The sequence below is a fragment of the Phaenicophaeus curvirostris genome, chromosome 1, assembly GCF_032191515.1.
Source record: "Phaenicophaeus curvirostris isolate KB17595 chromosome 1, BPBGC_Pcur_1.0, whole genome shotgun sequence".
Taxonomy (NCBI): Eukaryota; Metazoa; Chordata; class Aves; order Cuculiformes; family Cuculidae; genus Phaenicophaeus; species Phaenicophaeus curvirostris.
This window is the reverse complement of record NC_091392.1, coordinates 110,915,101-110,942,398: the sequence shown is the minus strand read 5'-3', so window position 1 is coordinate 110,942,398 and position 27,298 is coordinate 110,915,101. Positions and strand designations below refer to the sequence as shown.

Genomic DNA, 27,298 nt, shown 5'->3' with positions numbered 1-27,298 from the left:
ATGTATGTATAGTAAATAATCCTTATACCTTTTGTTGGGTTTTGTTTTTTTCTTCAGTTCTCCTTTTAAAATTATAAGTGTGTGTAAGTATAGTGTTTGTATATAATCATAAAAGTTCCTAGAAATACATGCTATCTCAACAGAACTTTGAATTTGGCGAAGACTGAATTTATGATGAACTTCAGAGTTGTTCATTTCCAAAATGCATGGTGCATTGACATGAATGGGCAATAGGAACCGTATCCATGACATCAAATAAATGCCCTAAGTGTTTAGCCATAATGTGAAGGTATTTTCAGGCAGCAATGTTTCTTAATTCCACCAGGTAGAAACTTGATTCTTTTTATTTATAAAATGCTGTAATTAAAGCCAGCATAATAAAATTAACAATTCTGTCTCCAAAAGTCTCACAGTGATGGAAAGTTTTAATGTTGAATGTAGGTCTTTGTGAGCTAGTGAAGAAGCCACATTATTAGCACCAGTTTGTTTCGTTTTTTTTCTGGACTTAGATGTTGATTGCCTTGTCTGCATGAAATAATATACATTAAAAAAAGAGAGAGAGAATAGAGAGGAATTGGAGTTCTTGTGATACTTGATTTGTTTTAAAATGTTCTGAACATCAAGAATAGATAACTGTAGCTTTTCCTACTCTCGTATTTTATGAGACAATGGCAAATATCCAGTTCATGCTCTAAATCACCTGAGATTGTGTGTAAGTATCATCATTTTAATGCATTAAAGACACATCTAAAAACCCCAACAAAACCTTGACCTAACACTTCCTGCTTAAGCACTGATTATATTAAGCAGTTGTTTGTGAACAACATTTTTTGTTTAATTAGTTGCAGAACTGTTATACTCATTACAATGGATTGAAGAATTGGAAAACCCTCCTTATCTGCTCCTGGAGTATCTTCATATGTTAGAAGAAATGCACGTCACGTATGAGAAGTTCAGTGCACTTCGTAATACGTCTAGCCTTCAGCAAACAGTATTTGCTAGGTATGTAAGAACAAGTAAAACAACCCTTAACTCTGTCTTCATGTTTTACGTTGTATAGAGTATGAAGCGCCACTCTATTTCTGATTTTGTGTTGATTCAAGCTTCATCCAGTGCTCTGGTTGTGAACTGTGCATCGGTACATATTAACTAGGGTCTTTCTTCTTCTTTGAAGATCAGAGGAACATGGAAGACTCTGGTCCTTAGTCATGGCTAAAGTGATTCGTGCAGAAAAGACCGTATCCTATGAGATGAAACAACTTTTCAAGACAACAGAAGGGTATCTTAATACTGCTGCCTATAAACTGTTATAATAGTATGTTGTAAACATTGATAATGTTAAATGATACCGATTCTGATGAATGATCACCGCAGACTGCAAATTTGGTAATATATCTATATGGTGTGTGAAAGTGAGACTTGGATTAGTGTGGAGCATTAGTTATGTCATAGGATATTAGATCATTATAAACCAATCGATTTTTTTTTTTACTAGTTAATCTTTCTGTTTTTTTCTGTTCTTGATGTTTTGCTTATATGAATAGGTTTCTGCCATTAACAGAAGGCAGATTGCACACGCTTCAGTGTCTGTCACCATTTTTAACTGAGGAGGAAAAGAAAGAACTTGTCTTCCACTGTGTGGCCAAACTTATGACATGCACACAGACGGAGCTTTCCAGCACTGATGGTGTGTATGTTCTTACCTCAATCCACTTCATTAGAATTTAAGAACATCATTTTGTAATAAAGTTTGCTGTTAGATAAAATGTGTTAACAATAATAATGATGTTTTTTCCTAAAAAGAAGTGTCTTCTCAGTTTGCATAGTTCTTCTAGACTGTTCGGTGTAGTAGTTTTCTGCCTTATCAAGGAGGTAGAAGTTACACTCTTTGTACAAAATGAGAACTAACAATTTTAGGCAGGTATTATTAAAAGAGTTTTGATATTGCTGTACTTTTTTTCCTCCGATTTAAACACACCTGTAAATATAATTTAGGCTTCACACAGCATGTAAAAACATAAACGTTGTCAACAGGTAGCGTCATGATTGTGTTTGGGTCCTTTAGCAGAACTTTTTCACAGTCAATATACAATTCGTGACTGGTTCTTCCAGAGCATGGGCTGTGGAGTGCTGAGTCAGAACCCCTGTACGTACACACTTAACAGCCTTTAAAAAATTATGAGAAGGTGATTGAGATGTGTTATAATATTGGTTTGAATATCATTTAGAAAACCATTTAATTTTCACAAACTTGTTGCACTGGAAAACTTTGGAAAATTCCTTGGAGATGCTCACACACAATCCTAAGTGTTTGAATTAGATGTCATTTAAAAGGAACTTTTTTTTCTCAATAGTGCTTTTGTGCTTTCTTGCACATACTCTCTTGATCAATCGATGTAAAAACTTGAAAGGTAGTTTTGTATTTTTTAACAGGACTGTGCATTCTTTAATTGAGAAAACCTATCTTTGGTGACTTGAAACTGTGGACATCTGACCCTTGGCACTGTCCTCAGGTTTTCAGATAAGCTCTTCAAATGAATGTCCTCAAAGTGTGAAAGTTTTCATTGTTAGTTTCATGCAGCAATTGAGAGGAATCTTGGCTCTTTCTACTGTAATCCTTTCCTTAACTCTTACACTTTCAACTTAGTTAAGCCTTCGTGACTTTCTGAGTGAACTGGTGGACCAAACAAACGTGTCTGTGGAACTATAAACAGAAAATGGGAAATAGAATCCTCACTCCTCCTCTGCTGTGGAGTGCTTTTGTTTGTAATGCCAGTCCATATTTTCCATGCTGCTGCTTCACAATTTCCTAGGGATTCCTAAGCAGACAACATTTACCCAAATTTTCACACTAAGTATGATGTAAGTTGTAGGCTTACCATTCAAGTTTTAATTCTTTTTTTTTTTTAAGATCAGGAAAGTGCTCGTAATGTTCTTGTAAATCATTGCACTGCTGCCTAAGTACAGTGGGTTTTTGTTTGTTTTTTTTGCCAGACATATATGGTACTTTTATTAACTTGTTCTTTGTCGTCATACTTGTAAGAAGTGTTCTTAGTGTCCAATAAACGTTGATACATGAAGTTGTCCTTAAAAATTGCGAACAGTAGTAATCCAACAGTAGTACTTCACTCTGAAAGTAAAAATTAACACGCTTAGATTGATATTGCAATTCACAGCTTGCAGTTACATTTGCTTAATTATCTGTACAAATTATTGCTCAACTTACTCCATTTTTGGTAGCACAAATAGATTTAAATCTTAGCAGGTGTTTTTCCTTTTTGTTAATTGTATAAACCAATGATTATGTTTTATTTGGTTTGAGGGGTTTTGTTTTGGGTTTTTTTGGGGATGTTGGTTTGTAGGTTTTTTTTAAAGTTTGTGTTGGATATAGTGTTTTTGATTTAAAAATGGCGTCTCTGAATTAAGTGTTCAAAGAGGAAAAATTAGGGATTATCCAAACTGTCTTATAAAGTTAATATGAAGTTCAAATAAAACAATCCAGTCAATTGACACACATTCTAATGTTTGGTTTTGTCTTGATAATTTAGACTTATTGAGTATGATATTTTTATTATTTTACAGGAGCATTTGGATGTCTTTCCATTTTGAACTCCTGCTTGAATGATAGAAGTATTGATTGTGATGACTTACTACCTGGTATACTAAAAATCATAATATCTTGGAAAAACAGTAACGAGGACAGCTTTCTCTTTAGCTGGTGGGTGCAAATTTGAGATAATTTGACTTTTTTAATTGCTAAAACAAGAGTTTAAAGTTACAGGGTGGTTATTAACTCAAAATCAACAAAATCAATTTGTAAGTTACAGCCACCATCTACGGCTCTACTACTACTTTTAAGCCTTTGTAGAACCATATCACTCAGTTTAATATACCTGTCTTTAAGTATTTAATAACTTATATTGAAGAAAATTACCTGTGTGATCGAAGGCTGGGAAACTAGAAGCTTTTAGTAGTGCACCCAGATGTGAACTGTATTCAATAGCATTCAGTACTGGCCAGCTTTGGTAGTTGTTGTTGGATTTTCAGTTCCAAATTCTGATTGCTTATTTAACTTAGCAGAAAGAAATCCTGGATACCAAACTTAGGTATCTTTTTTTTTTTTAAATTCTGGACCTGTAAATGTAATTTGGAAAGCTTCCAGCGAGGAGTCAAGATTAAATTGAAGTTCAGTTGTCTTGAGCATAGTGAGAAAAACCCTGTCGACAGAGTCCCCCAAATAATGTGCCTTATTTGGCCACTTGAGGGCTTATGTTTTATTTTTAAAGTTAGTAACTTTAGTATTTTTCTTGCACTGATTTAGTTAAAATTACTTCATTTTGTAGTTTATATAAGCCTATTACTTGAGCAAATACGTGAATGGTACGGTTTTAGGAATCTGTATAACATGCAAATGAGCAAGTAGCTTTGATAGCCTGTTTTGCACTTGTTGGCTGACTTAATAAGGCTTGGTAGCTGATGTAGTATTATAACTTTGAAAGACAGAGTATCAAAAGCACATGGCGCAACCTGCTGCAAGGCTGATTTGTCCTAAGAGGAAGTGTGAAAGTAAGAACATAAATACTTGTATCTTCAACATGAAAGATGTAAAACTTTGTTGTATTTTTATTACAGCAATCTGAAAGAAACAAGTGCTCAGTTACTTGGTTTCAACATAGAGATGATCCGTTACCTTCCCTTGTTGCTGAAGTATTCCACAACTCCTTTGGATGACAATGAATGGGACTTTATCATGTGCTCCATGCTGGCTTGGATAGAGGTAATATGAAAGAGAATGTTAGTAATTGTTGCATTGCAACTTTTAACAGGATCCTTCTGATGCCCTCTGAATCTACTGGACTACTTGAGGAGAGGGGAGGCTAAAAATTCAGGCTATGAAAACAATGCATTTCTATAATTGTCCTGGGCTGTCTGATTGACATTTCATTCTAAATCTTTGAAAGTTTTATGTCCAGAAGTTCCACAAAGTGGAAAGTTGGGTATCGGTGTGATACAGTAATACATTGTAGAAGCTATGCCATACAACAATTAAATTTGAACAAAGATGCTTGAGGATAGCCAAGAGGAATGGAAATTAGTGTTCCTGATGGTTCGTTCTTAGATTTTAGAACACAGTGGCCTTAACAGTCTAGTTTTCTTTCATCTAATGTGTGGGTTAACTTTCTAGTACTTCATAATAATGATCAATGTTCATAGCTGGATACAGAATCACAGAATCACTAGGTTGGAAAAGACCCACAGGATCAACAAGTCCAACTATTCCTATCAACCACTAAACCATGCCCTTCAGCACCTTGTTCACCCGTCCATTAAACACCTCCAGGGAAGGTGACTCAACCACCTCCCTGGGCAGCCTCTGCCAGTGCCCAATGACCCTTTCGGTGAAAAATTTTTCCTAATGTCCAGCCTAAACCTCCCCTGGCAGATCTTGAGGCCATTTTCCTCCCCGTCACTTGGGAGAAGAGGCCAGCACCCTCCTCTCTACAACCTCCTTTCAGGTAGTTATAGAGAGCAATGAGGTCTCCCCTCAGCCTCCTCTTCTCCAGGCTAAACAACCCCAGTTCCCTCAGCCGTTCCTCATAAGGCCTGTTCTCCAGCCCCTTCACCAGCTTTGTTGCTCTTCTCTGGACTCGCTCCAGAGCCTCAACATCCTTCTTGTGGTGAGGGGCCCAGAACTGAACACAGTATTCGAGGAGCGATCTCACCAGTGCCAAGTACAGAGGGAGAATAACCTCCCTGGCCCTGCTGGCCACACCATTTCTGGTACAAACCAAGATGCCACTGGCCTTCTTGGCCACCTGGGCACACTGCTGGCTCATGTTCAGACCCCCACGTCCTTTTCCTCCGGGCAGCTTTGTAGCCAGACTCCTCTTAGTCTGTAGCACTGCACAGAGTTGTTGTGCCCCAAGTGCAAGACCCTACATTTGGCCTTGTTAAACCTCATGCCATTGGACTCAGCCCAGCGGTCCAGCCTGTTCAGATCCCTTTGCAGAGCCTCCCTACCCTCCAGCAGATCAACACTTCCACCCAGCTTAGTGTCATCCGCAAACTTGCTAAGGGTGCACTCGATGCCTTCATCCAGGTCATTGATAAAGACATTGAACAGGGCTGGACCCAGCACTGAGCCCTGGGGAACCCCACTTGTCACTGGCCTCCAGCTGGATTTCACACCATTTCCCACCACTCTCTGGGCCCGGCCATCCAACCAGTTTTCCACCCAGGAGAGTGTGCGCCTGTCCAGGCCAGAGGCTGACAGTTTCCGAAGCAGAATGCTGTGAGAAACTGTGTCAAAGGCTTTACTGAAGTCCAGGAAGACCACATCCACAGCCTCTCCCTCGTCCAGCAGCCGAGTCACTTTGTCATAGAAGGTGATCAGGTTTGGCAAGACCTGCCTTTCATGAACCTGTGTTGACTGGGCCTGATCACCTGGTTCTCCTTCATGTGCTTCATGATAGCACTCAAGATCACCTGTTCCATGACTTTCCCTGGCACTGAGGTCAAACTGACAGGCCTGTAGTTCCCTGGGTTCTCCCTCCAACCCAGGATTTCAAAGATAACTTATTTGAAAAAACATCTCAATCAAAATATGGGACTAAGAAAATAAATTTTACCGGCTGCGTGAGTACTGTGTTACATCCTCACTTTTGATGTGTACTTACCTTTTTAGATTATTCCATGTATATGGCAGGGACAAAGTTATCTCAGTTTAGCAAATGTTTGACACAGTGTTAAAAAGAATTGCACAGAATCCTTTTTTCATTGAGATTTGACCAAGGTCATGTGTGGCTTAAAAGCGCAAGCAATACTGTATCTCCTGTTGGTATTTGTATATGGAGATGAAATTACCTGACTTCTGAAGTAATATGATGCTTAGGAATGGCATTGGTAGTTGGAGAATAATTGTGAAATATACCTGCTGTAGGCCTCTGTGTTGAAAAATAATATTTCTTTAAGACTCGAATCTAACATGACATATAAAAATTAACTGAATGAAAAGCATTGTTAGAAAAATAGTTAGCTCACTACTATTAATTAATTAAAGATACCGAATCTCTCACCCTCTAGCTTGCTTTTTTTTTTTTTTTTTTAATTATAGTGACCTCTGTCACTGCACACTTACAAGGAGAGGCAGGAAACTTCCATGTGGCTTTTCTTGGCCTCAGGATGTATCTGCTTACCTATGCTGTGTGTAAACAACCAGAAAAGCAAACACCAAACATGTATGAAAATCCTGTTGCATAGATCAAGTGCTTGGAAATATTTTTAATGTTTAATCATATTCCCTTTTGAGGGGAAACTACTTAGAATAAAAATAAAAAGAAGGAACCTATTTTGGGGGAGAGGAAATATCTTCCTGATAGCTACTTCAATAATTTCCAGTTTACGATAGTGTCAATTTTTTTTTTGCACTTTGGAAATAAAGTATAATTTTGATGTTTTTATGTTTGTGAGAGAAAAGTGAGAGCACTTCACATACTGATTTTGGCTTCTTGGCTGCACAAGTGCTGCAGTTAAGCTACAGCTGCATACATTTCTTTTTGAATCCACTTGGTGGCAGTTTCTTTCTGCCATTCTAAAGAAGGACATATTAGGGAAGCAACTGAGGATTCTAACTGTTGGTGAGACTTGGAAATTAATTTCAGTAAGTCTTACTAAAGTATAGATTACATTTGTAAATTCACTCTTTTCCCCCCGATTGTTTTAAAATGGTCTTTGCAGTTGAATCTTTTTTGAAATTACTTTCTGGTATAGACAGGGTATGTGAAACAGGTATTTAAAAGCAAATTTATGTTTAAGAAATCTTCCTCTTATTTTTTTCCTCCTAGACAACAAGTGAAAACAGTTCATTTTACCATGTCCCACTTGTGCAGATTTTTGCTTGTGTCAGTTGTGACTTGGCATCTGCCCTTAGTGCTTACTTTGAACTAGCAGCTCCTGAAACTACTGAAAGCCTTCCTGTGAACTTGATCAGTGAATGGAAAGAATTCTTTTCTGAGGGAATTCACAATTTGCTGTTACCTTTGTTGGTGAAAATCACAGGTGAGTATGTGGCAAGGAGGGTAATAGTGGTACCTGTCAGGCTATTTTGAAATAGAACTTGATGGGCCATGTTTTTTTAATTTATAGAGATATTATGTCAACATAGTATATAAAAACTTGCTTTTTTTGAACACTTACATGCTAATTATTGAAGTAATTTGACTTAACATTGTGATTCGTAAGATTAGATGGATTCTGGTAAGCGCAGTCTGAGTCGTTTCTAGTAATGCTTGCTTATATCATCCATACATTTTGTATCACAGCTTGTCTTTCTCTGTTTTAAATAGGAGAAACCAAAAATGCATCTGAAGGCTTTTTTAAGAACTCTGTATTAACGTCTTTGGGTGAAGCTCTAACTTACATCTCGAAGGACCAGTTGTTAAACCATAAGTTGCCAGCAAAGTTTGTTGCAGGCCAGAAAACAAATCTTCCAGATAAACTCCAGACTCTACTAAATACATTATGTCCATTGTTGCTTTTCCGGGCTAGACCTGTACAGATTGCTGTCTACCATATGCTGTATAAGTAAGAATCAACAAATTTCTCACTTCCCTCACCTTTTTTTTTTTTTATAAAATGTTCTGTAGAACATGCACTTAAAGATGTATGTTCAGCAGAGTCACATTTCATTATGGAAGAAAATCCTTAACTGGGCGATGTGTTCTTTGTTGGAGGACATTATATAAAGCTATGAATGCTAAACTTAATTGTAAATGTAGACTAAATATATACTGAGAAATTTTACTGCAGCATACAAAGATATAGTTTTATTTTCTGTGCCATAGTTACATAGATATCTGTGTCATAACTATAAAACTATTTATTTTTAGCCCCTATTTTAATACTCCTAGAATCCTAAAATATAAACTTGAATGATTCCAGGTTTGATCTCGGTCTAACAGTATGATTAAATAGTATGACCTTTTTATTTTCAGTAATTTAGATAAGAAATTAGGAAAGTGAATGGAAAATGTGTAGCATTCTTGTGCACTTACTGGTTATCTGTAATACCAAAAGAGAGAATACAGAATTTGAAAAATAATATTATTTGATTGCTCAAAATGCAGATTGCGAGGCAGCTGGCTTAAGCATAAGAAGTGGCCATTATCTTTCACTTATACTGAGACATAAAGATGTAATAGCTGTATTCTTATACAGAACTTTATTTTAATATAACTTTGGAAGTGTGAAAGGTCTGGAAAAGAACAGAGCAAGGCTTCATGCTTGTTGGCTGTCATTCAGGAACTATCTTTGCAGTGATGACGTGTCTTAAAGATTCTGTGTTGTTATTAGGGAATAATTGTTATTAGTTTATCACTAATTGTTAATGTTGACATTGATAAGCAAGGAGCAATGCATCATATATATTGAAATAGTAAAAATTAAATCTGATTTCCTTTCCATACTTCTATAGATTAATGCCTGAATTGCCTAAATTTGATGACGAAGATCTCAAATCTTATGGTGATGAAGAGGAGGAGTCAGCACTGTGCGTATTTTTTCCTCATGCTTTTTTATGACTGTTCCATATCTTTAAAACGTGTTCTAAGAGTTGAGATTTGCAGCAGAGTAGTAGTCTGTCAGGAGATGTTCAAAGAAAAAAAGTGTCATGGCTATGATGATAGAGTCATAAATATTGAAAATATGCCATGTAATTGTTAAATCTGCCCTCGAGCCAAAACTGGAAACAAGATTTGCAGTTGTTTTCTAGGTACAGTTACTAGAGTAAGTACCAACATGTATTCTTTATATTGTAAAATCTTTTTTATCTCAGCTCAATGATTAATACTTTCCCTTACTACAGAGCTGCAAAAGACTTTTTAGTCCAAACCTATTCAGTGATAGGAAATCCACTGTTGATGTAGCTGCTTTGTTGGTATGACTTGACAAAGAGAGCAAGTGAGTCAGCTGTCTATGATGTAGTTTAAATCAGCTCAGCCACAGAATACTTTCAGAATGAGTGATCAGCCTAGAGTTTATATCTTGTAAGAGGTAAGAACACCAACTGTCCCTTTCTCAAGGGGGATTTTAATATCTATCACTAATGTGTGAATCTGAAAGTAAGTTTTCATGTAATAAAAGGCCCCTTTTCTTGTTCCACATACATGGCTTTACTAACATGACTTTTCTAGGAAAGCTGTGAATATAAATTAAGGCAATGCTCTGCTCAAGACTTAAGTTCACTGTGTCAGATAACATTTTTCCATAGATCACCTCCAGCAGCTCTTATGTCTGTCCTGGCCACTGAAGAACTCTTGCTAGAAAACATTCTGGAATGCATTCCAGTTGGAGAATTTGCAGTTATTCAACCCTTGAGCGATGAGTTCTGCCTTGTTCTAGGATATCTTCTCACTTGGAAGTTAACATTAGCTTTCTTCAAAGCAGCTTCTTCTCAGGTATATGTTCTTTTTTCTTTTAACTGAATTTCTTAACATATTTATTTGGTTGTAATCTTGCTGAGTTTCATCCATTCTTTTTATTCTTTTAATTATTTATCTTCATACCTCTTGTTTTTGTGGAATTAGTGGAATTCTGAAAACATCAATAGACTTAGATTTCCTTGGTGCAATGGTTAAAGATGTTATTATTAGAGTAATAAAAAATTAAGATTTGTGAATAGATGATTCTTGCATTTTCAAAGAAGCTTGCTACATTTTATGATGTTCTAATAATTCAGAGTGGTGCAGAGAACTAAATTGCTGCTAATAGTTTGAACCAGTCTTGCTTTTCATATCTACAGGAACGTATTTGTTTTTTCAGAGTAAGCTATACTGAGTCTCACCTGTATTTTGTGCTTTTTTTTTTTATCACTACCAGTTACGAGTTCTCTACTCGCAATACCTTAGGAGAACTAAAAGCTTGAATAAACTGCTTTATCATTTGTTCAGGCTTATGCCTGAAAACCCTGTCCTTTCTGGGCCAGCTTCAGAAGTTCCAAATAAGGACACAAAAACTTTCTTTACAGAAGATCTTCGTTTAGATGTCAAAGGTTAGTAAAAATCCTATTTGTGCATTTCAGAGAGTTTTGTTATTGCTGAAGTTTAAATATGCTTTTCTGCTTAAAAATACATGTTTCTATAATCTTACCTGTATAATAGATAAACACACACACAAATACATACGTATGTTTAAAAATCCTTGGCTAACACTCCCCACTTGAAACTTAACCAAAATTCAAATGTTTTTTTCCTTGAGAAATTAAGGAAAAAAAAAAGAAAACAAATAAGGAAATGCTTAGATTCTTTACTTAGGGCAGAAATAATACATTGCTACTATCTGAATCCTGAATTTATGCAAAGATGTCAAAATACTAAAAGTCTATGTCTCTTCTGAGATCTCCATTGCTTCTAGATATTTTTTAATGGAATTTTATTTTTTTCTTTAATTTTAATACATAAATTAAAAAAAAATGTTTAAATATATATTCTTTGAAATGTTTAAGATGTTAAATTGTGTTGCTTTCATCACTATTCAGAAGACCCAGTTAATCAACCATGATGAAAGAAGGTATGCTGTTTTTTTCTAGCTAAGAAACATTAAAAAGATAATTAATTTTTAAAGTTACTTCATTGAAATTGTTATTTTCTGTACCTATATGAATGTAAGCAAAGATAGTGAGTTTCCATTTCTTATTTTTTTCCCCGAACATCACTGTATGTTGCAGAACAATTTATATGGATGACAGCAAGAAAGAATTACTAACAAGACATCCCAAGAGAAAGATTTCCCTTATCTCTTTAGGCACTGCCATAGAACACTGCAAACCTCAGATGTACTCCAAACGTTTTTTTTTTCCACTCCAAAGTCAGTGTTTTATAATTTCTAGAATATAAAATTATCCTTGATCTTTGGTAGTCCACCTGGAGTTCATTTCTAAATTAAAAGATTAATTTCCTGTTGTGAAGTGTTACTCTAAGAAACAAAGAAGACAGACTGATTTAGGAAGGCAGAATCAAACAAGCACTTACAGCAGCAAATATAGAAGGACCATATACGTGAAATTCCAGTTACCACAGTTACATTGGTATCACATTTTTGTTTGTGGTGTGGAGGAACCAACATTTGTTACTAATGTGGTAGAGTATTTCAACATCCTTTCTTTCTCTACCAGGGACAGGAGTCCTGTCATCCCAGATTCCGCACTTGGCCTGCTCTGTCTACCATGTAACACTGAAAGACTTGCCGGCCATGGTCAGGCTTTGGTGGAACAGCTGTGAGAAACGCATCTTCAATGTTGTAGATAAATTTACAAGCAAATATGTCAGCAGTGTGCTTTCGTCACAGGAAATATCTTCTGTTCAGACTAGCACACAATTATTTAATGGCATGACGGTTAGTAAGACTTTGATCTTTTATTTACTTCATTATTTTGCAAACGTTTTAAGAAACGTTACTTCTCAGAACCAGACTATATTTGTCTTCTATATGATTGCATTTTTGTTCTATATGCCTGATGAAAACATAATTTAGGTTGGTTTTGACCATTTCAGTTGATGTTTATTAATACTGTGTTTTGAAAAAAGTAGAAAAGAAGGTATTTTATAATGTTAGAGAAGTTGAGGAGGTAAGTGGAAGATACTGCTATCAATATACTTCTTGGTTTATTAAAAATTGTAGATTGAAAAATGGCTGGTAGTTTTTGGTTTGTTGAGATATGAGTTGATTTTTATTTTCTTTGAGAAATAATTTTATAAGGCAGTTATTTAATGTATGTAGCCAAATATTTATGGGTTTTATATATATATATAATAAGAGAAACTAGAGGTGGTTCGTATCTCTCTGGAGTTTTTTTAATACATGTGGGTTTTTTATAGGTAAAAGCTCGGTCGGCAGCACGGGAAGTTATTGCTACCTATTCAGTTGACGATATATTTATTGAACTAATCATACAGCTTCCATCAAATTAAGGCACGGGTGGACGAGGTGCTGAGGGATATGGTTTAGTGTTTGGTAGGAACGGTTGGACTCGGTGATCCGGTGGGTCTCTTCCAACCTGGTTATTCTGTGATTCTGTGAAATTACCCATTGGGTTCAATAACAGTTGAGAGTGGAAAGAGGGTCGGTGTGGCTGTACAGCAATGGCGCAATTGGATGCTACAGCTAAGCACATATCTTACACATCAGGTGAGTTTAGAGAAAGCCCATAGTTTTTTGAACTTGAGAGTCCTGATAACAGAAAAATATTCCTCGTAATATAATATTATTTAGATCTGTATAACGGAATCTTGTCAGTAGATCTCGGAGGACTTCATGGAATTGGTTAGACTTAGCATCTGCTTTTCTCCAGATGCCAAAAAGGAGAGGTAAAATCAAATCCATAGCCAAAGTTGAAAATATAGATCTCTTAAGACATGGGCCAGTGTTTGCCCTCTGTGGAATGCCATCTCAACAATAATTTGAAACAAAACAAAACCAACCGAAGAAAACAGTACATGGGTGGTTGCTGTAGTTGCAACATTTGTGGTTAGAACAAAACAGTGACTGAAAATTTTAAAATGCCCTTTAAAGTGTTCCTAAGTGCCTCCTTCTCATGATGAATGCTTGCATTTCTATAGATTTGTCTATCATCTATTTTTCATGTGTTATCTTCATAAATCATTTACTGCATATATTGTATATAGTTTCAGATTATAAAGCCTTTAAGCTTTGTTTCCTTCATGCGCTAATGAGTAAGAATATTCTGAAGGAATTCTACAGTATTAACAGCTCTTTTCCCTATGTTAGAACGGAAGTATTATGGAAGGCTTATCTTTGTGGAAGAATAATGTGGATAAACACTTTGAGGGCGTTGAAGATTGCATGATCTGTTTTTCAGTCATTCATGGTTCCAACTATTCTCTTCCCAAAAAAGCTTGCAGAACATGCAAGAAGAAGTTTCATTCAGCTTGCTTGGTAAGTACCTAGACTAAATTTTTTTAAAATAGGCAAAATATTCATTTATAGTTTGAACAGGGAACTTCAGCTGTAATACTATCGGTCCTTTATTATGTTGTTGAAGTATCTGGGATTAACTGAACAACTCATAAATTATTTGTATAGCTTTTGTGCTAAGCTGTAACGGCATGTAACGAGAAAGGGATCGCTACACTTCACAGATAACTGTTTTGTGTTCACTTAGGACATAAGCAATTACGTCTTTGTAGGGTGTAGCAACGGCATCTTATTATCAGCTCAGATATAGGGATAGAAAGGGTTAAATTTGAATTTATGCAGCATGCCCGTCAATAAACTGTGCTGATCTGGATAATTAACATTTAACCACATCCAAGTCATCACAGGCACTAACTGTATGATTATAGAGTACACTGGAATAGGCTGGCATCTGTTTAGCCATACAATACAGGAATTATTACTGCTTTAAAAATGCTAAATTTTTATTCTAAAATGAGACTGGATGAGAATTCCTTTGTGTCAGGTCTTTTAGAATAAAACTTCAGTATTGTATGCATGCAATACTTGTATATATATGCATGCAATACTTGTATATATATGCATGCAATACTTGTATATATATGCATGCATACATACACAAGTGGGAAGGTAGAAAGGTTTTTTTACTGTTTCTTTTTTTTTTTCAAAGTATAGTTAATGTTTCAATAGTTACATTCATTGGCAAATAAGTTATTATTGGTGATAAGCCAGTGTTCCTGATATTCAGCTTGTATTCATATATTAAACAATCCTATTTCTCTTTCAGTACAAATGGTTCACATCCAGCACCAAATCCACCTGTCCACTCTGCCGAGAGATATTTTTCTGAAATAAAATGGTCTTTCTTCTTCCTGTGAGCTAAGTAATATATGAAGAGGAGGCAATAAACTGTACTTTGAAAGAAGCTAACTTGGAATAATGTCAGTTACTTTAAATTCTTGACTAGTGGGATATGACACATATTTACCTCTGGACTGTTTTTTGTAAGTTTGGAGATTTTTCTTTGATATAAAGAAATATAGAAGAGTAATTTATTTTAATCTGTATATTTTTAAGGCATTGAGATATGTTACAAATGCAGACATAATGCAGAGTTATATCTGAGAAGTTGTGTTTAGGCCACTGCATAGGTGATTAAAACCTCTTATTTTAGGTATATTCTAACATGGTATTATGCACTTAACTCGGATCGTGCCTCTTAATATAACAGGTGAATTTAACCTATATGGCATAAAGACTTAATTTTTGGTTATAATGGGTTTGTAATAGTTCCTCTTATTGGAGAAAAAGGAATGTTGTTGCTGTTAGACATTAAGGCATGGAACTAGGGTGATAACCATCTGTTAAAGCATACATTTTAAACAAAGCATGCTCTACATTAACATGTTTATAAACTGAACATTCGCCTTTCCTAGTCTCGTTTTTCAAAAAAAGCCCTCAGCCAGCCAGTGCCCTAAAACCATGAAAACTTGGAAGCCCAAGTAATTAGAGAGAGAATACAATCATTCCTGCATGACAATGGAAAACACTACCTATTTATTGACAACTGGTTTTTAAAGAGAAGGCATACACAGTAATCAATTCTTGCTTTTATTATTTCAGTTAGTATTTTCATTAACTGGCAAGTTAACTGTCATTGAGCGTACACTGTACTTCCACTGTCCCATAACAATAAGGACTTTTAAGTGAACGTGACATGTATCTGAATTTAAGTCTTCAACTATGCACTTTTTCATGCTTTTTTTTAACAGCAGTAGCATACTAATATATTCTAACTTAGATGGTATTTGTGGCGTATTTCTTTGATAAAGGGGGAATAAATGAATTTTGTCAATCTCTAGTTTCTGGATTGCTGTCTCTTCCTCTATGTAATGGACTTTCAGAAGAGCATAAAATTTCACATGCCAAGTTTATAGGATAGTCAATTGGCTGTACCTCAGTAGCTATTTTTTTAGATTCTCTGTGTTTTCCCAAAGCTGGTCTCTTTTGAGGTGACAGCTCTAGAAATGATTTTTAGCTGTTAATAATGTAAGTCTATTTTTAACAGGAAACACTGAGCTTCCAGAGAAATTTCTTGCCTTTTTTTTTTGAGAGAGAATAGAAAGAATACTGGTATTGAAAAGGTGCAACTCAAAACAGAGATTAAGGAGCAAGTTGTATTGTTTTCATAATTACTGATACTAAAATTCCAGGATCGTCTCTGTTCTATCAGTTTATTTCAGACAAGACCAATTATTCTAAAATAGTTAACTGCAAGTTCAAGAACTGATTTGAAGGCCAATTGTGGTTAACCAGGTATAGCTTGAAAAGAGCCACCTTGACCTCTTCTCACAGACCCTAATTTGCAAATTGTCAACTACTACCAGCCTGGTGGAGAGCTCTTGCCTTGATTCTGCTAGAACTGCACATGCTTGCAAATCAGCAGTGTGTCTTTTGACAGTGATACTTGCTGAGAAAGCAGTGCCTAGAAGTCTAGGGAAGAGAATTTTTTTGCATTCTTCTTTGAAATTTGACATGACAGAAAGTCTCTACCTACTATGCAGCTTATTCTCATGTGCACTGAATGCAGCAATATGTCTCCCAAAACTCTCCAGAAACAGTGATGCATTCTTTGGTCTTCTTAGAGAAGGCAATAGGTGTGCCCTGGCAAACACGAACGTGTATGAGCAGACCTCAGTGTATGCATGGCAAGTTTCAAAATCTTAAAAAGTTACCTAGCTTGTCACTAGTTCCCAGTCTTCACCAGGGTGATGGTAGCATAACAGGAATCTGTTCTTACAGAACTCCCCTACATTCGAACATGGATTGCATTTTGATAAGTACTTGCACTAAAGTTCCAGCAGACAGCATTACAGTGAGGCCAGGATAAAGTGGATACACGTAGTTCCTTGTCCAAATACCCATTTGTTTGGTTTGATAATTCAGTGCAGTTGTGTTTTGTTGAAAGCATGTTATGTTTTATTACACTTTTTGTTCTAATCTTCTGTTCTGATTTTGGTTATTTTGTCCTTTATTAAATTACAAACCACTGCATACGCTGTTGAGCATTGTGGCCTACTGTGCCAGATGACCGTCCCCCATTTATCTCTGATTACCTCTTTGAAGAATTCTTTAGTTGTAACTGAATGCTAGACAGATTAACCAAAAATTCCTTTTGTTAAACTTGTAGTTTGATTCTATCATGTATATTGATTACATCTTAAAATTGTCTTTTTATGTTGTGATTCTTGCTCAGCAACCTAATTTTGTAAACACAAGTGGTTAACATAAAACTACAGTGGTCTAAGAATCACAGCGTTTTGATTTACTCAAACAGCCCTACGACTGTAATTATAACCTCAAAACCCATGACTTAACATAAAAGCAAAATTGCTAAACATAAAATGTCCCCTCCTTAACAGTTTTGTAAGTGAAAAAAAAAAAAAAGGCTTAACAAAGGGTCTGTCATCAAGTCAAAAAGGTGCTGGAAGTGGGAAGTAGTTGGCCTGAAGCGTGACTTCTCAGAACTGATGAGCTGGTATTGTGCTGCAAGAACAAAACTTTGCTTGAATTCTTCAGTGGAAAACTGTGGAAACATGTTATTCCATAGGTAGCCGCAAAGTTTTCTCTTATTTTCCCAACTCTGGCATTCCTTAGACAAGTTGTTCAGAAGGCAAGTCCCGAGTCTAACCTAATTTTGGTCAATGAAACGTCTTTCAGATTCAGTAGTTTCAAGTACTAGAATTTCTTGTATATAGCATAAATGTCACGTGACATCTGAGTTTTCCCTCTAGCCCCTGCTGCTGCATGTTTGTGTTCTCATTCACGTTTGTCTATACAAACACAAAGTGGCAGAAAAGTTACTTAAGCAGATGTATTCACTCTGAATTGTTGAATTGAATTATAGTGTTGCTCTTCAGTAGTCTTCTATGATGGGAAATGGTGATTCTTTGGATGGAAAACAATCACCACTGTACGCTTCTGGCTATCCAGTCCTCTTTGTGTTTTCTACAGGATGGTATAAGGAATAACTTTTATGCCAGACCAGCATGACTTGACTTCTGACTGCTATCACTCAAAAGCAGCTTCTCACATTCCACTGTGGCAATATACTTCAAATGGTCCAGCTCGGTTTGCAGTCACATTTCTGCAAACAGTACCTACCTTTCTTATGTGTTACCCTGCCTGTCCAGAAACTCCTTTTCTCAGTCTCCTAGAGAAGTTTTTTGGGTAGCTTTATACTATATCAAAATAAGTAACATTGATTCAAAATATAAACCTAGAATAGGTATAGAGTAGCTATTAGAACAGAAAGAATTATACCAAGTACATTATTTTAATAAGCCACAATAACAAATATACAAATACCTATTTACAGAGGAAAGTCTTCAGTGCTTAAGTGCAAATGCAGCAGGGTAGAGTATTTCACAGTTCCCTCACAACTGTTCTGTGGAGAGCCAGAGGATCACTGTACCTCTGACAACAGATAACAGCTGGTTAACATCCAGAATAAAAATAAATAAAAGTCCTGTTCAGTTTCACTGCAGTAATTGAGAAGTGAGTATACACGTTACACGAGTGAAAATCTTGGCGTAAAAACTGATTTGACAAGTTCAATACTCTGGTGTTCAATTGCATGCCTAGTAGCTTGAAGGATAAAAGGAGTTATCAACACTTCCTAAATCTGAGAATAGTAAGCAACTCTTGTCCGGCTTGCCTGGAAAGTACTTGCTTGCCTTCTAAGCCACATTTCTTCATTGTTTCCAGAATTTCATCTGTAATTGAAAGTGCAGTGTTAGAACCAAACTTATATAGAAACCAGCTATAAGAGGCAACGCTACACTATCTACCAAATATAAGCTGTAAAGCAAAGACTACAAACTGTGTCCTCTTACTGTTTAAAACAGTAATTTTTTATGCAAAGTAGTCTTCCACCATGAAGAAATAGTTTACAATTTACTAACTGAAGTTCTGTATTTTGGAATCAATGGCAATGGCAGTTATGAAGCTAGTTTGTAGGAGAAACTGAAATTTGTAGGGCCTTCTCCAAAAGCTGCCTTATCAATCAAGTGTGAAAGAAGAATCTTCTTGAAACTACTTGACAATGTATAGCTATTAAGAATGAGATCTGAAGGAACAAGTCTGAATCTTTTGTCTACACATGTCAAAACAAAAGGCCTCACATTTCCAACTATATGCTTTTGCCTTTTGGCTTTACAGGACCATTCTATTTCAAGAAAAAGTGTTGCCCTGGCTTTGTTACTTGGTTCAGAAAATTTAACAGTCACCCTTCAGAATTGGAATTAAACTCTTGCAGAGCTGTTGGGTTAAGGATCTACATATTATCATTATCCAAACTAGCCCAGAGAGTTTTTCGTTTTGATAAATTTCCTTCTATTTTTGGTCTAGCTTACAATACACTGGATGCATAATTCACAAAAAGGATTCCAAGGGGCATGAGGTTATGTAAAAGTTGCTCTGTAAATCAGAACACCCAGGCAAGCTTGAGAGATGAGCAGCATGAGTCCACAGAGATGCCCTGTTTTGTACGAAGCATGCAGATATACTCAAGCTGTCTATAGCAATCCTGAGAAATGACCTAGAGCACCTATATGAATTCATGCTGTTAATCTTCAATTAGTGGCTATTGCCACATGTTAGATTCAACTGATGCTTTGTACTACTTGTTTACTGAAGTCTGATAACATACACAACACTGATGTGATCAGTGTTTTAATACAGTTAAATCTGGTTTGGCACACTTAATGGTCCAAGGGAAGTGATCACCTGGGTTATTTTCTTTAACTGTGACCAAATAGAATAATCCTCCTGGTGAAAGTAGCTCTGGTACTAATGGAAAAACTCTATCCATTACTTCTCTGCCCTTTTTGCCACCGGCCCAGGATGCTTCTATTCCATGGCTTCCCACCTAGGAAGAATGAATGCAAAGGTTGTCTTAATACAGAATGATAGAAGTGTCAGTGGTGCTTAAAAGGGCAAGATCACCATAATGTCTACCTCTACGTGCCTGCCATTAGAAATCTGACAAACTTTGATTCAGCAGGTTAGTTTATGCAGCAAAATTACTTCAAAACTACTGCCTAGATGGTGAACGTAGTACTTTAATTCAGCTTAAGATAGAACTTCAAACAAAAAGAGCTACATTTTGTCATTCGCTTTGTATATATTTTCTGGTGATGTTTCATGAGCTTGTTTGCCAAATGGAAGGTGGCCTTTTAAGTGTTCCTGGGTCCAGCTTTGAGATTCAGAGCCTACAGCAGCAGAGCATATTTACTTTGCAAAGAACAAATGCATTTTTCATTGACAGCTTCTATAAGAATATCTTAGCATGCCTAACAGAAATCATTACAGGGCTTACACTTGGTGGAGAAACTGAGTATTAAGAAGCAGCAGCTACCAACACTTATTTCCATATAGCCTTTTTAAGCAGCTCTAGTAAATCACTTTCACTAAATCAGTGCTGTTAAAACAGTGCTGGTCCTACAACATCCTCTGCTATTTAAAAAAAACCTGCAGTTTTCATACCAGAGCTTATTTGATTTACCATCTTGCCTCTGGCAGTAAAAATACCATTTTTATTGTGTATTTCAATCTTTTCCTACCTCTTCAGAAGAGGTTACCACGTACGGTGGATTAAATAGCAGTAGGTCGACGTTCCCGTTTAATCTTGGAGACAGTCCTTTAACCTACAGATGAAGTTGATGATTCTTTTGTGTTTGTTTTTTTTAAACATAAAGAATGTAAACACTTTGTAAAAATACAGTTAACATAGTCCTGGATATTCCAAGCATTTCAGGAACACTAAACTTTACTTTTTATATGTAAGAGAAGAATCAAGAAGTAGTACATGGGCACAGCAGAATAATTTCAATAATCTTAAGACTATATATGGGATGTAGAAGAGCAAGAGACACAAATGCACACACAAAGACAGTACTTTATTTTTATGCAGTTCAGCATTTAAGTTAGATATAAAAGAACTTAACATTTTTTGCCCAAAGTGAATAACCAATTTTTCAGTTCTCAAGTATGAGCAGTTGTTCATCCATTTTAGATCACATTTATTATTGTTCATCTTAATCACCCTTGATAAACATATATATTCAGGGTACTTTAAACAAGTATCTTGTTAAAGGGATGAGAAACTTAAGCTTTGTGCCATATAAGATTTTATAAGAAACAAGAAGAGCTGAAAACCAAGAACTACATAGCATTAGAGGAAAGGCTATGATAATGTAAGGTCACGGCAGAGTTCTTTGTGCAGCATTTCCCAAACAGTATTTACATAATTTAATTTTTAAATAAATTAAATTGATTTTTTAAAGCTTATATTTGAATTCTAGAGCATGAGTAGTTTGTTTTTCCCTTCTTTCAGAAACACTTTGGGATTTTGTTGTTTTCTTTCTTTTTTCCATCTGTGCTTATTAAGAAAATGTTTGCTGTAGACTTTAAAGTTACTTCTCAGTATCTCTAATTAAAAAAATTTAAAAAACCCTATAAAACAAACTACAAAAACTATAAAGAAATTATGGAAACATCGATCTTACCAAGTCAGTAATGACTGGCTGAAGGTGAACATTGTTAAGCAGAGCTGTCTCCTGTGTACAGAAAGCTGCCATTGGGTTGATATCTGTACAGCTAAAAGCAAAACATTATGAAGTCTTAAGTTACTGGCTGCCGTATCTAGATGTTTAAACCTGTGAACCACATGCTAATTTATGTGCTCTCAATGAAAATATCCTCCCCATAATCCTTTACTTTGCAACTAAATAGCAAAAAAAAGCCAATAAAATACACATGATATATCAACAGCTAAACCACTCAACACTACACTGGAAATTTTAATGACTTAAATGTTTGAAAGCAGAAGTATACGATTTTCTTTTTAGTGCTAACTGTGCATAACTATATAAGCATACAAGTCTCTAATAAAATTCAGTTACTGCCAACACCCAGGTAACTAACACTATGTCATCAGACCCAGTAAGACTAGTCAGTGGCTAAAATATAGAAGTCAACCCAGCAAACACAAGTGTAAGCTTAGCTATTTGTCTAAGAAGCGGGAAAATGGAATTTAATCACACAATTCTTTATTTTATAGAGAACTTGAAGTAAGTAGTTCAGGCTTTTTTTTGCTTTGATTTCTATATCTGTAGAATTGAGCTAATCATTTTTGTGAATAGTTTTTTTAAAAGGTAAAAATCAGAAGCATATATGTGAGGGCTAAGTACTCCATACTGTCACATGCAATGGTTTAATTAAGTGCTATTGTACTTACATGTACAGTGCACTGGGTCCGATAATGGAAGAAGCTAGAAATGCTGAAACCACACCGGATCCAGATCCTATTTCAAGGCAGATCTCAACTCTAAAGAGAGAAGACTCTGGGTGACTTTTATTGGTAAAATGTAAGAGCACCTGCAACAGACGCAGAATTAGTAAAGACAGTGTTATGAAACCTGCTGCCAAAGAGCTCTTGTCCCAAAGAGGCTGAAATGCTGCTCCCATTGCCCTGAAAGCCCAAGTCATGTTAGAATCATAATGGTTGGAAAAGACCTCCAAGACCATCAACTCCAAGCATCTGTCCAATGCCACCATGCCTACTAAACCATGTCCCAAAAAATCTTGTCTGTTTCACGTTCATCCCTGGAGGTGTTTAAAAGATGGGTAGACGAAGTGCTCAGGGACATGGTTTAGTGGCAGACAGGAATGGTTGGACTTAATGATCCAAGAGGTCTTTTCCAACCTGGTGATTCTATGATGGCTGCCAGGTCTCCTTGTGCTCATACAGGCAATTCCTGGGTATCGCAAGCCACTTTGGGTGCCTAACATTAAAGTTTACATTAAATACAGAACCTCAATAGTACAGGCTACGTTTCTACAGCATTTATTACACATTTATTGCAGCAAGACTAAACTCCACAGGTGTTATTATCACCATGAAGCCACACAATGAAAGCAGTGCTTAAATACAGAATATACCTCGAGCATTTCAGCTAGCTCTGGATGAACAGCATTGGTGATTATAATTACAGTGACAGCTGTGGGGATCATAGAATAGTTTGGGTTGGATGGGACCTTAAAGATCGTCTAGTTCCAACCTCCCTGCCATGGGCAGGGACACCTCCCACCAGACCAGGCTGCCCAAGACCCCATCCAACCTGGCCTTGGACACCTCCAGGGATGGGGCAGCCACAGCTTCCCTGAGCAACCTGTGCCAGTGCCTCGCCACTCTCATCGGGAAGAAATTCCTCCTTCTTTCTAGCCGAAATCTGCCCCTCTCCAGTTTATACCCATTCACCCTTGTCCTATCACCACAAGCCTTTGTGAACAGCCCCTCCTCAGCTTTCTTGTAGCTCCTTCAGGCACTTGAATGTTGCTATGAGGTCTCCTTGGAGCCTTCTCTTCTCCAGGCTGAACAAGCCCAGCTGTCTCAGCCTGTCCTGTTACGGGAAGTGCTCCAGTATAGTATGATTTAGATTGAAAGGGATCTTTACATGTCATCTAGTCCAACCCCTCGGCAGAAGCAGGGGCATCTTTGGCTACATCAGGTTGCTCAAAGCCCCATCCAGCCTGGCCTTGAACGTTTCACAGAATCATAGACTGGTCTGGGTTGGAAGCGACCTTAAAGATGATACAGTTCTACCCTCCTGCCATGGGCAGGGACACCTCCCACTGCATTAGGCTGCCCAAGGCCCCATCCAACCTGGCCTTGAACACCTCCAGGGATGGGGCAGCCACAGCTTCCCTGGGCAACCTGTGCCAGCGCCTCACCGCCCTCGTCGGGAATAATTTCTTCCTCGTGTCTAACCTAAATTTTCTCCCTCACAATTTATACCCATTCCCCCTCATCCTATCACTCCATGCCCTCGTACAAAGCCCCTCCCCACCTTTCCTGCAGCCCCTTCAGGCACTGGGAGGCCGCTCTGAGGTCTCCCCGGAGCCTTCCCTTCTCGCACACCGCCAGCTCTCTCAGCCTGTCCTCTCGGCAGAGGGGACGGGCAGATCCCTCCTCTCCCCGCCGAGCCTACCGAGCCTCCCTCAGGCCGGCCGCGTCCTGCTCCAGAGCATCCAGCAGCAGGAAGGTGTCCTCGGCCGGCTCGTACACGTCGCGGAACGGCCCTTGCGGACCCACGTGTTCGAAGCGCGGCGTGGGCAGCGCCGGCGTCGCCATCGCTTCCTCAACTCCCACCCTCCCCCCCCCAACCCCGCCGCGTGGGCGCGTCCACCGCGCTGAACACGGACGGGGTGGGCGGTACCAAAAGCGCGGGGAGGGGGGGAAGGGAGGAGACGGGACACGACCCGACACTCGCGCCGCCAATAGGAGGGCGCCCGCGTGGCCCCGCCCCCAGCGCCATTGGCGGCGCTGAGGGGGCGGAGCGTCCGCCCCGCCCCGCGGCACGGGGAGGGCGGGCGGTACCAAAAGCGTGTGTGTGGGGGGGGGGAAGGTGTTCCAGGGGAGGGTTAGGTGGGACGCTGGGAAAAGGTTCCTCACCCAGAGGGTCAGGGAGCGCTGGAACAGCTCCCCAGGGAAGCAGTCACAGCGCCAAGCCTGACAGTATTCCCCAAGCATTAGGACAAAGCCCACAGACACACTTGTGCCCTCCTACCGTGATGGTGCGAGGGCTGAAGCAGCTCTGCTGTGGGGACGGGCTGGGAGAGTTGGGGTTCTTGCGCCTGCAGAAGGCTCTGAGGAGGCCGTATAGCGACCTTCTAGTACGAAGCCTGGGCAGGGACTGTTTTACAGCTTCCTCACGAGGGTAGGAGGAGGAGCAGGCGCTGAGCTCTTCTCTCTGGTGACCAATGATAGGATCCAAGGGAATGGCAGGAAGGTGTGCCAGGGGAGGGTTACGTTGGATATTGGGAAAAGGTTCTTCCCCCAGAGGGTGGGCGAGCACTGGAACAGCTCCCCAGGGAACCAGTCATAGCACCAAGCCTGACTATATTCCAAGAGCATTTGGACGAAGACCTCAGACACACGGTGTGAGTGTTGGGGTTGTCCTGTTCAGGGACAGGAGGTGGTCCTTTCCAAGTATGAAGTGTGCATAGTGATCCTCAGAGCAGGTGACCTCGCTGTCCCTGAAGACTGGTGTGAAAGGGACCTGCTATTCTTGCTAATTATTTTTGCGTCTGCTTCCCAAGTTAACTGCTTCTCCACGGTGAGAAGTACCAGCTTCGCACAGCGTGTTCGCAGGAAGCCCGACAACAGAGGTGTCGAGGAAGTTTCTAAGTGGTGATTCTACAGCAAAGCACACAGGGCTAAGACTTATGTTCTCAGCCCTGAAAGCTGACCATACCCTGGGCTGCATCAGAAGAAGTATAAGCAGCAATTCCGGGGAGGTGATTCTACCTCTTTGCTCTTGTGAGCCCTTACCTGGAGTACTGCCTTCAGTTCTGGAGTCTTCAGCATGAGAAGGACATGGGTTTTTTAGAGCGAGTCCAGAGGAGGCCACAAAGATGATCACAGGTCTGGAGCACTTGTCCTGAGTGGACAGGCTGAGAGAGTTGGGGTGGTTCAGCCTGGAGAAGAGAAGGCTCTGGGGAGACCTTATAGCGACCTTCCAATATTTAAAGGGGGCCTACAGGAAAGCTGGGGAGGGACTCTTTATCAGGGAATGCAGGAAGAGAATGAGAGGTAACAGTTTTAAGCTGAAAGAGAGGACATTTAGATGAGATATTAGAAAAAAATACTTTACTGTGAGGGTGGTGAAGCACTGGAACAGGTTACCGAGAGAAGTTGTGGCTGCCCCATCCCTGGAGGTATTCAAGGCCAGTTTGGATGAGGCTTTGAGTGACCAGATCCAGTGGGAGGTGTCCCTGTCCATGGCAGGGGGGTTTGGACCTTAAAGTCCATCCAGTTCCAACCCAAACTGCTCTATTATTGTATGATACTGAAAGTAAATTAAGCTCTTTTTTTTCCTCCAGTTATGAAAGAACATGTTCCTATGATTATTTGCCAGCAACACTTGACAGCATCCGTAGGTCAAACCCTGTGTACTCCAGAATCTGAACAAAAATGAGGCTCTGCAAAACCAACACTTGAGGAGAAATTTCACGGTACAGATCAGATTAATAATTTTCTCTGCACAACAAAACACGAATGAGCAACCAGATTCTGGTCAGAAGCAGGAGAGTGAGATGTGTATGTGTTCTAATTCCCATGAAATGTCTGTGTTCAATTATAATGCATGGAACACTCAAATTCTGAGAGGGAGATGAATGTCTAGGTCAATGAAAGGAAAAGAATGATGCTAAGAAACAGGTTAGAATATTAAAACATTATTTTTATAATAATTTCAAAGAACGTCAACTTGGGGGAAAAGAAGGATTAAAAAAAACCAACCCAGAACTAATCTAGTAGGTTGTTCTTTGTTGCCTTAAGTAAACTTACGGGTTGAGGTGCTTCTTGTTTGCTAGCCTCTGGTTTTGACTCTGGAACTAGGGAAAGATAACCAGTTTCCATTTTACACTTGTGACTGTAAATGGCCTCTGTAAAACAGAAGGTGTCTTCCATTCCTACAGAAGAACAACTTGGTTTTTGAGCAGCCCATAGCTCTTAAATGCAGCTAACTCATTTTGAAGCTAGGTTTGTTCTGTTTATTTCTGTATCCACTGTAGGTCAGCTTTGCATAGGAATATAGAACACAGAATGAGAATTTCTGCTTCATGAAGTGTTCTTACCCTTTACCTTTGATTTGAAAGAACTGTCAAATAGATACTTAGTCCTGAAAGTTCATAGAACATCTAATCCACATACCCCTGTGAGGGAAAAAAAAAGATGTCGTCAATATACTTAGTCCTTACAGTAACAAGAAATTTGTTTGGGTAAATTCTTAGAGAAAGGACTATGCCTGCACACTGCAGACAAAAGAAGATCAGCAAACATTGAATCTCTGGGACTCTTACAGCAGGGAACAGTTCCATTCTCACTGCAGGTATGGTGCCCAGTGTGCCTGACCCAAGTGATGGATACCAGCTCACCAGTCAGATGTCTGGAATGCTTAGCTGAAAATTTGGTTCATCCTGCCTTACAGCTGCCCTTAGCTGTGGCCCACCTTCAGCATTTCCAAATAAAATCAACATGCTGCTCATTAGCCTCAAAGCCAATGTATTTTTCAAGTAGCCAACAGAAATTCTGGAGAATCATAATTAATATACCAAAAATAAATGCAAATAATTATGACCAGCCAGTAGGAAGCAAGTGTCCTTTACATCCAGTCTTTTGGGATCAGTCTGTGCAATCAGCCAGAGACTGATAATCAGAGATCCACAGAGGAGATTTTAAGGAGATTTTCAAGGATCACAGAAT

General features: G+C 38.4%; 2 protein-coding genes across 3 annotated transcripts in view; one reads left to right on the top strand and one right to left on the bottom strand.

Annotated features, from left to right (window-relative positions):
• Window positions 1-15,829, top strand: part of LTN1 (listerin E3 ubiquitin protein ligase 1) — a 33,305-nt gene extending 17,476 nt beyond the window's left edge. Inside the window, exons 17-31 of one of the 2 annotated variants that reach the window (XM_069870909.1) lie at window positions 843-1,002; window positions 1,175-1,279; window positions 1,545-1,687; window positions 3,583-3,718; window positions 4,633-4,777; window positions 7,845-8,058; window positions 8,346-8,583; window positions 9,473-9,547; window positions 10,268-10,454; window positions 10,876-11,047; window positions 12,170-12,390; window positions 12,873-12,958; window positions 13,074-13,182; window positions 13,783-13,950; window positions 14,756-15,829. In XM_069870909.1, the coding sequence (XP_069727010.1) occupies window positions 843-1,002; window positions 1,175-1,279; window positions 1,545-1,687; window positions 3,583-3,718; window positions 4,633-4,777; window positions 7,845-8,058; window positions 8,346-8,583; window positions 9,473-9,547; window positions 10,268-10,454; window positions 10,876-11,047; window positions 12,170-12,390; window positions 12,873-12,958; window positions 13,074-13,182; window positions 13,783-13,950; window positions 14,756-14,818 (2,222 nt within the window). In that variant the 3' untranslated portion in view covers window positions 14,819-15,829. The remainder of the gene's footprint in view (window positions 1-842; window positions 1,003-1,174; window positions 1,280-1,544; window positions 1,688-3,582; window positions 3,719-4,632; window positions 4,778-7,844; window positions 8,059-8,345; window positions 8,584-9,472; window positions 9,548-10,267; window positions 10,455-10,875; window positions 11,048-12,169; window positions 12,391-12,872; window positions 12,959-13,073; window positions 13,183-13,782; window positions 13,951-14,755) is intronic. The other variant, XM_069870900.1, reaches the window with a different exon arrangement.
• A 2,352-nt stretch (window positions 15,830-18,181) lies between these two features.
• N6AMT1 (N-6 adenine-specific DNA methyltransferase 1) lies at window positions 18,182-24,187 on the bottom strand. Its single transcript, XM_069870922.1, has 6 exons — window positions 24,021-24,187; window positions 22,268-22,357; window positions 21,537-21,627; window positions 20,592-20,675; window positions 19,756-19,897; window positions 18,182-18,743 (listed from the first exon to the last, which is right to left on the bottom strand). The coding sequence occupies exons 1-6, from the start codon at window positions 24,161-24,163 to the stop codon at window positions 18,637-18,639; spliced, it is 657 nt and encodes a 218-aa protein (XP_069727023.1). The 5' UTR covers window positions 24,164-24,187; the 3' UTR covers window positions 18,182-18,636.
• Window positions 24,188-27,298: the final 3,111 nt, after the last annotated feature.

What these genes read in the sequence shown, in the direction of transcription:
- N6AMT1 (XM_069870922.1), bottom strand. Translation starts at nt 24,163, where the DNA reads ATGGCGACGCCGGCGCTGCCCACGCCGCGCTTCGAACACGTGGGTCCG. An exon ending in GGACCCAGTGCACTGTACAT is followed by an intron (nt 21,628 to 22,267) that starts GTAAGTACAATA and finishes TTTTGCTTTTAG; the next exon opens with CTGTACAGATATCAACCCAA. An exon ending in AGCCAGTCATTACTGACTTG is followed by an intron (nt 20,676 to 21,536) that starts GTAAGATCGATG and finishes CTTCATCTGTAG; the next exon opens with GTTAAAGGACTGTCTCCAAG.